The sequence below is a fragment of the Antedon mediterranea genome, chromosome 5 (genome assembly GCF_964355755.1).
Source record: "Antedon mediterranea chromosome 5, ecAntMedi1.1, whole genome shotgun sequence".
Lineage (NCBI taxonomy): Eukaryota > Metazoa > Echinodermata > Crinoidea > Comatulida > Antedonidae > Antedon > Antedon mediterranea.
The window spans coordinates 28309330-28321362 of NC_092674.1; the positions used below are offsets into that span (position 1 = coordinate 28309330).

At 35.8% G+C, this 12033-nt stretch overlaps 1 protein-coding gene across 1 annotated transcript; it reads right to left on the bottom strand.

The window, feature by feature from the left end:
• Positions 1–527: 527 nt before the first annotated feature.
• Positions 528–9251, bottom strand: LOC140050243 (sushi, von Willebrand factor type A, EGF and pentraxin domain-containing protein 1-like). The gene is made up of 10 exons (XM_072095353.1): positions 8612–9251; positions 7815–8026; positions 7513–7695; positions 7028–7195; positions 6559–6777; positions 4092–4289; positions 3645–3893; positions 3243–3485; positions 2930–3160; positions 528–2680 (listed from the first exon to the last, which is right to left on the bottom strand). Exons 1-10 carry the CDS (start codon positions 9070–9072, stop codon positions 2466–2468), a joined length of 2379 nt encoding a protein of 792 aa, XP_071951454.1. The 5' UTR covers positions 9073–9251; the 3' UTR covers positions 528–2465.
• Positions 9252–12033: the final 2782 nt, after the last annotated feature.

The following is a 12033-nucleotide window of genomic DNA, read 5'->3' on the forward strand; positions in this document are numbered from 1 at the left end:
GCTCGTGTAACACAAATAAAATCCCAAAAATTATGAAACATAGGGGAAACTATAGATCGATAATTATTGGAATGTATGATCAATAGAAATTTTTTGCCCGCACCTGGCCTTTAAGCTTGGTTTCTAAATCGCAAGTGAGTTGACCAATCACAGGCGACAGGTCGAATGGTTGATCACGTGTTGTGATTGGTCAAATTACTAGCGTCCTTGCGCTACGTACAAAGTGGGAATCAAGCTTGAAATCAACGGAGAGAAACATGCATTTTGAAAATCTAAATGGAATTGAAGCAATAGAAACAGCATCAGGAAGTTGTACGAAATTATACCCGGATTTGGTCGAGGCAATTATTGGCAACTTTTTTGATAGATAAGGAAACTTTAATTTAAAACTTAAAGACTTACAAATGGGCAATCGGATGTCCAGACACACTCGTTAATGCATCTTGTCACTAAAGGGATATTCCCAGTTTTGTTGTAAAAATAACGAATAATAAAAATGGAAAACAATCTTGTGCTTATTTCCGTAAAGTTTATTATAACGTTGACATACATGTTAACAGGTAAATGAGGAGGATTATGGTTAGGATATTTATTATTCATTTAACATTTATTTAGAAATCAAGAAATAAAAGAAGTATACATTTACAATATGGGATGGAAGTGATGGATGGTGGTCGGCGATTTAGAAATCAGTCTTCGGGCCGAAACCCTACATAAGATAAGATTAAATGTAACCAGGGAACAGTGACAATTCACTCTTTCCTGCTGTAACATACGATTCAGATGAAGGATGGCGGGAAAATATATTATAATAAAAAAAAAAATGTTTAATTATTTTTGACGAAGAAAACTGGTCTACACTTTGAAACTTCCTTTCCTAAAACTCTGTCTACACTATCAGACTAGTTTGAGAAAAAAGTGTGATGTGCCCAAATATAATGTAATGACATCACCATCCATGGGAACTTTGTCACATAAAGTTTGATAGTGTAGACAGAGCTTAAATAAAGTTTACTACTGAAGACTAGGCTCAACTCTTTCTTTTTTGGAATGAAACACATGGATCATAATGTGCAGTTTCTCATTAATTCGGGAAATTCCCAGATTTGTTTTTGACTTTATAAAGATAATGGAGAATAATTGTTTTATCATGTCAGTGTGACTGATGACATATGCTATATCCTGAAATGGGTTCTATTAGTGACAAGCAAAAGGAAAGAAAATGGAAAAACATTGGAAACAGTTTGATCTATTTCTAACAGCCAATATAAATAACATTAAGAAGGCAGTTTGAAGAAATGAAATTATAAACGCGCTCTTTTTCTTTCCTGTGTAACATTTCGTATTAACTTAAATAATTTGTCTTTCTCTTTTTTTCATCTTCGAAGAATAAATAAGGGAAAACACAAACTTCTTTTCCTGTTATTAAATAGCCCTAAATCTGTTTTACCAGGTCAGTGTAAAACACGGACCTAGAAATAATACCTATAAAACTACAGCGATGGCTTGAGGGTGCGCTCGAATCAACCGCTTAATCCTCTAGTAAGTGACGTGTGCACATGGTTCTTGAAACTTTAAAAAGAACTTAAGTAAACTTTAATATCGGGAATAGTACATAAGTGAAAGGTATGAAGGAATGTGCAAGATCCTAAAGAAAAACTACAAAACAAGAAAACACATTTCAGAAAACAACTGCTTAGGCCTACAACATTATTACAACAAGTAAATACGTGTTATTAGTTGAAATTTAAAATCTTTTTAGTGTGTTAATTTATATATAATATAGATATAGACAATAAAAAATATCAAAATAGACAAAATACGTCATTGCTATTTATAGATAAAGCCAAAATCATAATACAGAAGCTATTGTAAATCATGTTAACAATCGATCTTTTCAATAGCAACTTCAGTTCCTTGACCTGACGTGACTACTATGCTCCGTTTTATCTAATTCTACATATAGTTTTCATTGTAACATTACAGTATAATTCAACATCATTTCAGGATGCCATCTAGGAGTGTACGCCTAATAACATACGGTCTAATTCCGCCAATCCGTCCGGGTATAAAATCAGATATAAGCCGATAACATACACACGCGCTCATCTGCACGTAACAATTTTCATGTACTAATTTCGATCGAAGAGATACGAAAACCCGATGGCAGAAAGTGATTTAAAAAAAAAATTAATACGCATGCGCACAAGTTGGCATTGAATTCGAAAAGTGGAATAGACGGGCTTTAGTGGTGAGTAATATTTTGTAACTTCTGTGTCAAATCAAAATCTGCATTTTCACCTTTCGGCAAATGTGAAAAACGTTCAAACATCTTTTTTTCTTTATTTATTTGCTAGGCCTATTTTGATTTCCAATTTTGCAAATTAAAATACTATATTTGATACTATACTTTCGCTATATTTGAATGATAATTTAATGCAACATTTAAATCACAAGATATAAAATTATCCCAAGTCAACACCGTCAGTTCCACAATAAACATTCACGTTTTCCACTTTACACGTGTCGGGATCGTTACAGAGACCAGGAAAGATTGCATTCAAGTCTTGAAACTGACTGATGAAGTTATTCTGGATTTCTAGTTTCCCTTCTGGTGATGCGCAACGGTCAGCATAATACTGGACACTCAGATCAACATTACCATTCGTTGGAACCGTTACTTTATAAAACAAAAGTACTAAATTAGTCTGATTCCACCATTTTCTATAAGCTTTAGTCACGGGGTGTATTTGGATGTTTATGAATATCATAAACATGTATTAAATTTTGTTTTCATCTCCTTCGAATTTAAAGTTTGAATCCAATGCTTGTGTAACTTCATGATATAACAGTAACCATGATGATGTTAGCATCTCAAGTAATCTTGATCTCAATAATTCACTATGATATAAAAAAAAGGATAACTTACCAGAACAATCTGGCCATGGAATTACAAACTCCATTGTGGAATCTCTTGTAAATGATGGAAACAAAACCCATTCTGGCGTAGCACCAGTGGTAGAGCAGTAGTACAATTCCTCTGGCGTACGTGAAAAGTCAAAATCCTTCTGACAGGAAACAGTGCAGAATTGACCTCCAAGCCAAGTCTCACAAGCGAGAGCTCCATTCAAAGGAGAGGGGTAAAAGGGGCATGAATGTTCTACAGAAAAAAGGTGTAATTTTATTTACGAACTACGGTTTGTAGGACAGAATAGGTAGAGGATGTAAACATGTTTACTTACGTCTAACCTGTACAAAGAAAGTACAGACTTCTAAGTTACCAGCCTCATCTCTACCCTCAATGCGTATTTCTTGTTTCTCACCCCTGTAGAACTCGCTCCCAGACTGCCTATGATGAGTGAGTATCACGTCTTTGTTGGAATTATCAATAAACACTGGGTCTTCCCAGGTTACACTTGTTTTATACGTATTACTGCTTTCAGTTATATCTTCAGGACAGGATACTAAGGTTGGTTTTTCCACATCTGCCATGTAAAAACAATTTATACTTTGTTTACCTAAAACTCTGAAACTCCAGAATATATTGAAACGATAATTTTGACAAATATACAGATCCTGTAAGTAACAATATTACGTATATTGCCTTTCTTCATACTGAAATCGTAAAAAACTGACATTCTAACCTTTGACCGTTACTATAAAAGTACAGGGCTCAGACTCCACGTTATTGCCATCCGTTGCGGTGTATCGGACGGTTGTTTCACCGATTTCAAACGTATCCCCAGGATTGTTACTTGCATTGATGACAGGTTGAAGGCCGGAGTTATCAGTCGCTAATGGGGGTACCCACAATACCACTGCTGAGCTTAAGCCAGGGTCATTGCCCTGATCTATATTGTCTGGACAGTTCGTCAGCTCTGGAGCAGTTGCATCTATCAAAATAACAATAGATCATCAAACGATAAATACAATTAAAGCTATAATTAAAACCACAATTTGATAATCCAGAGTCAAGATTTGAACTCATTACTTTGGAATTGGTAACCAGGCAACATGGACGACTAATTATTAAGAAAAGCATATCTAACTAAGTACAAGTAAATCGTAAAACATCAGGGTCAATACAGTACCTTCAGTTCCACAGTAAACATTAGCATTTTCCACTTTACATCTATTTGGATCGTTACAAATACCAGGAAAGAATCTATTCAAGTCTTGAAACTGACTGATCAAGTTATTCTGGATTTCTAGTTTCCCTTCTGGAGATGCACAGCGGTCAGCATAGTACTGCACACTCAGATCAACACTAGCATTTGATGGTACTATTACTATTAAAAACAAAACCAGTAAAATTAGTCTGATTTAATTTAGGTTTTTATTATTTTTGTGCGGATTTCATTTCAAAAGTATATATAATGGCATTCAAAAAAATATTTTTGCATATACAGTTATTATATTTCGTAACTTTTAAAACGGTTATATTGCTGTGTTAGCGCTAGTTAGAATTCGTTATGCATGCGTAATTAATACATGACGTAATACATCCGGGCATAAATAGAGAAGAAACTACACCCATCGTTCAGTGCGAGTACAGGTAATGCGTCATGGTGTGTAAGAAGCCAGAGATGTAAATAAAGGTGGAATGAATTAGCTGTACTTGACAGAGTAATTGACCGACATCAATTCTAGATTTAATTTTGTGGTTTCTGCTTTTCTAATAAGAAGTGGTTTCATCTGTATGACTCGTATTACATAATAAACACCAATGATATTTAGTAGCCCCAAGGCAACCCAACAACAGGACGCTGAGCTCGCCTTGCCAAGATAGGAACTTGTAACAGTCCTTTGATCTTATGTATAGGTGCGACAAATACCAACAGTACTGTACTATGTACATAATTATTCTCCGTGACAGTGTCTTTAAACCAAACATTTCAAGAAGACAATTAGCCAATCAAAAGGTATTAGGAGGCGTGGAACTGGTCATGTCGCAGCCAAAGAAACCCTTTAATCTCCTCCGGAGATCAGTATCTTTGTTGTTAGATTGCTTTGGTAGTTCTATGATCAATGATACTCTTATCTATAATGCAATTAACTCTCGTCGGGATTCTCTAAACCTTCAAGCTGATCTGGACCGACTTGGTCTGTGGAGCCAACCAACTCGCATGCCTCTCAATGTTATGACGAATGTCCTGCATGTATACGTTGGTGTAACAGACAGTTGTCTAATTATCTTTTGGCTGGCTCTCCAATTCGTCCGGTGACATCTTTTAAATACCTTGGTGTTACTTTTAACTCAAAATTGACCTGGGATGACCATTTCCATGTCATTGTTTCCAAAGCTAAACGTGTGTTGGGCTTTGTTTGAAGTGTGGCTGGACAGTGCATTTTTGTCTTTGTACAAAGGTCTTGATTTGCCTGGTCTGGAGTATGCGCAACGTAACCTGCTTGGTTTCTATGGACGATGTCTTTGTAAGATCGGCTTGAGAGGGTCCATAGGAGAACAACTCGTCTTGCTCTTGCAGCATCGTGAACAGATGTGCTATGAGGAGAGGTTAAATTTGCTTTCAGTTTCATCTTTGTCCGTTAGAAGAGATACATTTCTTATTCTATTTTGTTTCAAAGTTCAGGTGGGTTTCTGGAATGCAGCACAGTTCATGACTGTATTTTAATAAATACCTGTCACAATGATCGCCTGTGCTTACGTCATCAAGCATCAAGAACACAGGCTTTTTTTATTCGATAGCCATCAGATTACCCCGTGTCTGGGACCAGCTTCCCAGACCACTGACAGATGCTGCAGTCCAGAAAGCCCATTAGCCTTCATTAGAAAAGTTCACATTCATTTTGATTCGCTTTACCTGTATTTTGTGTCTTTTATGTGTAAACTGACTTTGGGGTTGGGTCAACTGGTTCAGCTACAGTGATTAATTTGACTTATGTTGACCCTGGTCTCCCCAATTTCAGTTTTTTGGTTATATATAATTATACTGAAATAGACCGAATAAATAATGAAATGAAAATGTTCTATGAATCTGTTATTTGAAATAGCAATCATCAAGAATTGCAAACAAAATTCTGAGAAAATAAAAAAAAAGAAAAAGTCCTTCTGAAAAAAAAATCATTGTGATTTATTTATTTATTTAATGTCTTTAGGCAATGTGGCCAAGGATTACCAATAGTGAATTAATCACTGTCCTATCAGATAGGTGGTAATCCCCCTGATACAGGGGCTATTGTGTGAACCAGTTCACCGGGGTAACCCCCTACTCTTTTTCGAATAATGAACTGGGTTCTTTAAAGTACACACAGGTTATAACTGTGTACACTGGACCTACGGTTTATAGTCCTTATCCGAGAAAACTTGTTCCACCACCAGAACTAGGAGCGAGTCGGCCTCGAACCCTTGCCGATGTTGTTGTTGGCTCTTTAGGTACGGTAAACGGCGCCCCTGCCTTAACCGCTCGGCCATATGACATGTAAATGTCATTCGTTACCCAGACCCATACTTACACAGGACAACTCAATCTCAATAGAACAATTCACGTTAGTATATTAAAAACCATTGTTAGTACGACTAAGCCAAGACAAACTTACCAGAACAATTTGGCCATGGCATTATAAACTCCAACGTGGGATCCCTTGTGAATGATGGAAACATCGACCATTCTGTCCCATCACAATAGTACACTTCCTCTGGCGTGCTTGAAAAGTCAAAATTCTTCTGACAGGAAACAGTACAGAATTGAATTCCAAGCCAAGTCTCACAAGCGAGGGCTCCATTCAAAGGAGAGGGGTAGAATTGACATGGGTAAACTACACGAGAAACAAAATGGTACTTTAGTACTGTTTACTTGCAGATCAGAGCGACTCAAACACAGAAAGCACTTTAACATTACTAAATACGGAACATATTAATTCATTAACTTTTCCATCCTTATGCGTGTTTTATTACGGTAATTGTTGAGATTTATCTTGTTCTTGGTTTTTTTTTTTATTATTCAAACATATTATCAAATACTTGGTTGGCTTCTATGTAAAAGGTATATACATTAACCAAACATACGTTTTTGGCATGGGATATCGGCTGATGGATCTCCGATGTAGCCCTCGACACAAGTAGGCCTACAGTCAGTTTTACTTGTGCTTCCTTCAGATGCAGTGGTTGAATGCATTGGACATAGTGTGCAGTCTTGATTGCTATAGGACCCTTTGTATGTTCCAATAGCACATTCTAATTATGATTGAAAATAAGTACATAGATAAATAAATAAAACAAAATATGATAAAGTAGCCTCAGTGAGAAATAAAAATTACATTAATAATTATTACATTTAAGTGAACAATAATAACGATGATATTCATGTATACATATTTGTTTTGTGACGACCACGCTTGGTTCCCACTACAGACGCAACACAAGGAAGTAACGCAACGTAAGTCAGTTGACCAATCACAAGCGATGGCTTATTCGAACTGTCGCTTGTCATTGGTCAACACGCTTACATAGGGAACCAAGCCTAAGTAACTCTTACGTCTTATGTTACCTACGTGTACATTGTCCCTTAGTTCCTTCACCCGTATATCCTTCAGCGCATGCGCACTCTATAGAGCCACTATTCGTAGCGCAAGCACAAAGTGCGTTGGCATCACAACAGTCCGATCCAGCGTCACATATGGCATTACAAACAGACCCATCGATATTATAGTCCCACGAGTCCGAATCTTGCACATCTTTAAATTGAAATAGACTGATTAAGTAACATGAAATGTGTCGCATATCATTCCAGTACTGCTGTACGAGTCTGGTACCAGTTCATGCAACAAAAAATAATCCCAAACCCGTGTCTCACCTCCTTTCAACCTAGAGGAAAGATCACTTATCTTCCCAGGTTGATCTAACAAGTAGACGTTGTCCTCTGAAGCTATTCCAGTCAACTCGACTTGGTTGATTCCTTCACCAAGCCCGATGGAAAATATCGTTATTCCTTTGGCCTTCATCTCGTTAGCTTTAACTACAGGGTCACCTCCATTCGATTTTCCAGCAGTTAGAAGCATTACAAGTCTAGAACCAAAGATGATTATTCTTGATTTTTGTTTTAGTTTGAGCACGACATACAGAAATATAATGCTGACAATGGGGGAAAATGAGAATAAGCATTGGAATTGCTTTTTCCAGAATTCACTCTTCCTTGTTTTCTTTCTCGAATAGCCTAATTCTAAATGTAGTTGTTTTAGCTATTAGTGTAAAGGTTCATCTGGATCTCTGTATAGTATTGATAAATTTCATAAAGCTGTGTCGATGAACCAGCGAAAGCTCGAGTAAAAACATTAAAGTTTCCGATTTTATTCTCATTGGTTTTAGTTCTTTTTTAAGTTAATGATTTTTATTTAAAATGCTTTCAAACAGTCTTGGCGTATCGTTTTTCACCAACAGCACATTTTGATAACAATATCATTCAAACTTGATCAAACAAGAGAATATCATTAGGCCTATTTACTTTCAACATTTTATATCCTTTTTTTATTTGATTGAATCTTTTTTTTTCTATTTTGTGGGTTTATCCCACATTTATTCTGTCCATTTATACATAAATTACATAGAATTATAGTCTTAATCCTGAATTATATTATTTAATTTTATACTAACCTTGGAGCACCAGGTCTGCCATTTGCCAGAATATTATCAGCTCGATTGAGAGCTCCTAAAGTGTATCTTCCACCTCCAGTGTAAGGCAGATCATCTTCAAGCTGTCCAAGAAGCGTACACTTATTTTTACCAGTAGGTTCAGTGATATGATCTATCCTCGTATAAATCTGCGTACCCGACGAATACGACACGATCGCGACACGAGCTGTATCCGCTGACACGGTGAATATTGTTGAAATCTGACGAACAAAGTCCACCTCTAAAGGCCATCTAGAAGCTCCAATACTATCAGAACTATCCAGAAGGAATACAATTTCACTTGGCGCGTTCTGGAATTCTTCGAGATTACCCAGCAGTCTCAACGCGTTTTCTTCCACTTGATCTTGGCATCGACCAAATGTTATAACAATTGCAAAACAGACGGCCTGGCAGAGGCGGTATTTAGAGCCTAAAGACAGCATGTCTTACGCTGGTCAACTTTACTGCATTACTGTCTTTCGTAAGTGATCTATTCTGAATTTCATACCGTAGGCCTACACTTCCTTTCCTAGCAATCGTTTCCGTTCACCCTGGAAAAGGGGCAAGCTAGGGAATTTGCACAACTTTACCGCACAAACCGCACACATTTTCGGGATTAGCCTACATATACAGTAATCCAAATGTACCTGAAATTGATATGGTTACCAATCAGGATTCGCACAAAATTCCAGTATGCATCAGCAAATACAAAACATACGATTCTGAAGAATGGCGATGGAACCATAAAAATAAACCGCCTACTATTATAGGTCTATTTTTTTGTTCTTGAGCAGGGGGAAAATACTTGTACAAAGTGTAACTATACGTCTTGTATCTTTTTTGGGATGAAACACATTGGTCATCTCGGGATATTCCGATTATTTGTTTTTGATTGAATAAATAATAAGAAGAAATGTTTAATCATGTGAAACATGATGACATACGTTATATAACGTCATAATTTTACACTGAAAATGCTATGCCAGATCTGTTTGTGAGAAGCAAATGGCAAGTAGAGAAAAAAAAACACGGAGCAGCATGACATTTCTTTTATTATTAACAATATATTTATATACAGTAAATCAAATTGGTTGAAACTAGAAAATAGGTATCTGAAGATTCTGGTGTAACCTTTTGTTACCTTTATGTTATAGAATGAACTCTATTTTGCCTTTGTCACTTGTTTTCATTTTTTTTTTCATCCTAGGCAATAAAACTAATGTAATTATTTCCTTGTTCCTGTGTTTAAACAGATAAAATCCACCGGGTCAATGTGAAAAGGGCCATTATCCCTATCCTATCACATATCCTGATCATATACAGCGATATGTGGTTATTATAAACGTGGAGTTTACTTATTGTGTGGAAAATGTTGTGAAATTGATAGGACCGAATTATTCCAATGAATGGGTGTGGTGAGTTTTTTTAAAATAGAGACAATTTTATCCATAATGGGGAAATTTCGTCCAGAAATAAGTGTCCAAAATAGACAAACTGTCCAATATCAAAAAATCCGATTTATTCAAAATGGGAAATTTTGTCCAGAATAGCGAAAGTTGTACTCTATTGTGTCACAAATAGAGAAACTGTCCAATATAGAGAAATTCAAATTTGTCAAAAATTGGGAAATTTTGTCCAGCTAATAGAGAAAGTGCTGTGTCCAAAATGTCAAATTATAAAGAAATTCAGATTTTTCCAAAATGGGGAAATTTCGTCCAGAATAAGTGTCCAAAATAGACAAACTGCCCAATATCAAGAAATCCGATTTGTTCAAAATGGGGAAATTTTTTCCAGAGCGAAAGTTGTACTACTGCATATTGTGTCACAAATAGAGAAACTGTGTCCAATAGAGAGAAAATCAAATTTTTAAAAAAATTGGGAAATTTTGTCCAGCTAATAGAGAAAGTGGTGTGTACAAAATGTCAAATATAAAGAATTGTCCCCTCAAAATGTATTTCCCTTCGTTCACTCCATAAAAAGGTGTTTCATCCTTGAATAAGGGGATCCTAAGGAGGGGTTCTATTGTATTAGATAAACATTAGGACGGTACGGTAGTTTTGATGTATTGTTCGAAATGCGTGCTAGATAAGAGTGTACAAGTTATTGTTGATAAGATAATAGTGGTAAAATCCAAAGTAATGTGTTCGATAATAACAAGTGTCCACAATAGTATATATTTCAATAAACTTGTTTTACGACTTTTTAATGGCCCATTAAGTTATATTTAACATATGAGCATTGTTTGTTTTTTCTATTGAAGGCCTAAAAGTGAGAGATAGAATACTACAGTATATCCCGTCTTTGTGCGCCACAAGAGTACCCTGCTAACCCACTTACACACGGCACATAACTTACAGCAATGTTTTCTATGTCTTAAATAGTTCTTATCTCACACAATACAAACGTAAATATTGACTTGATAGCCAAAGAGCATTGATAATGACAATGAATAATCGATTAATATCAGAAGTATCGTAAACACCTCTCGACCTATGGTTCCATTCAGGCGATCAACAACAGATTGTGTTGTGTTCTTTAGTTTCATGTGTTGATATTCAATTTCTACAATCTGAAAAGTACACTAAAGATTTTATTGTATCACTCCCTTTCTATGTACATAGCGACCTGTGACTGGTTACTATGGAACATAAAGGCAGGTAAATACTACACTAGGTCACTACTTGACTATTATAGCGTTAGGCAAAGATTATGCTATCGTTATCTTAAGAACAGCGTGTTAACTTGTGTAAGATACAAGCTTTTGATGACCGCTCTACACAAACCGTAATCCAGATTTCACCTTGTGAAAATCAAAGTGGATTTTAACTTGTATTCTGAGGTGAGTTTTCATTAACACATAATATGAATATATACAGTAAATCAGAATGTAAAAATGTAGGTCTATACTAAATAGCTTATTTTCAAACAAAACTATTACGCAGTATAGTGATTGGATGTAATAGATAATTGAAGAACGTGATCGTAAAAATGTAAACTGAATTTCTAATTTGGAAACAAAATTATTTAATGGAACTTAAACAATTACAGTAAATTAAGTTAAGGTACCATTCGGCCTAACCATAGAAAATATAACATAAATATATTTTTTGACAGTTACTTTAAAAGAAATATTAAATTCTTTAAACAATTATAAAATTAGAAAGTTAACAAAAATGTTCAAATAATGGAACTATGTCTTTTTTTTAATAAAAAAAATGTTCTTGCCTCCCACAATTACATACAGTACTGTTGGTATTTTTCGCAGTCCGGCATAAGATCAAAGGATTGTTACGAGTTCTTATCTTCGCATGGCGAGCTACTCAGTGTCCTGTCGTCGTTGTTTTGCGTCCACGTGGGAACCAAGCTTTAGGTTCCATCCTCGGCAGCCATGCCTGCCATATTTT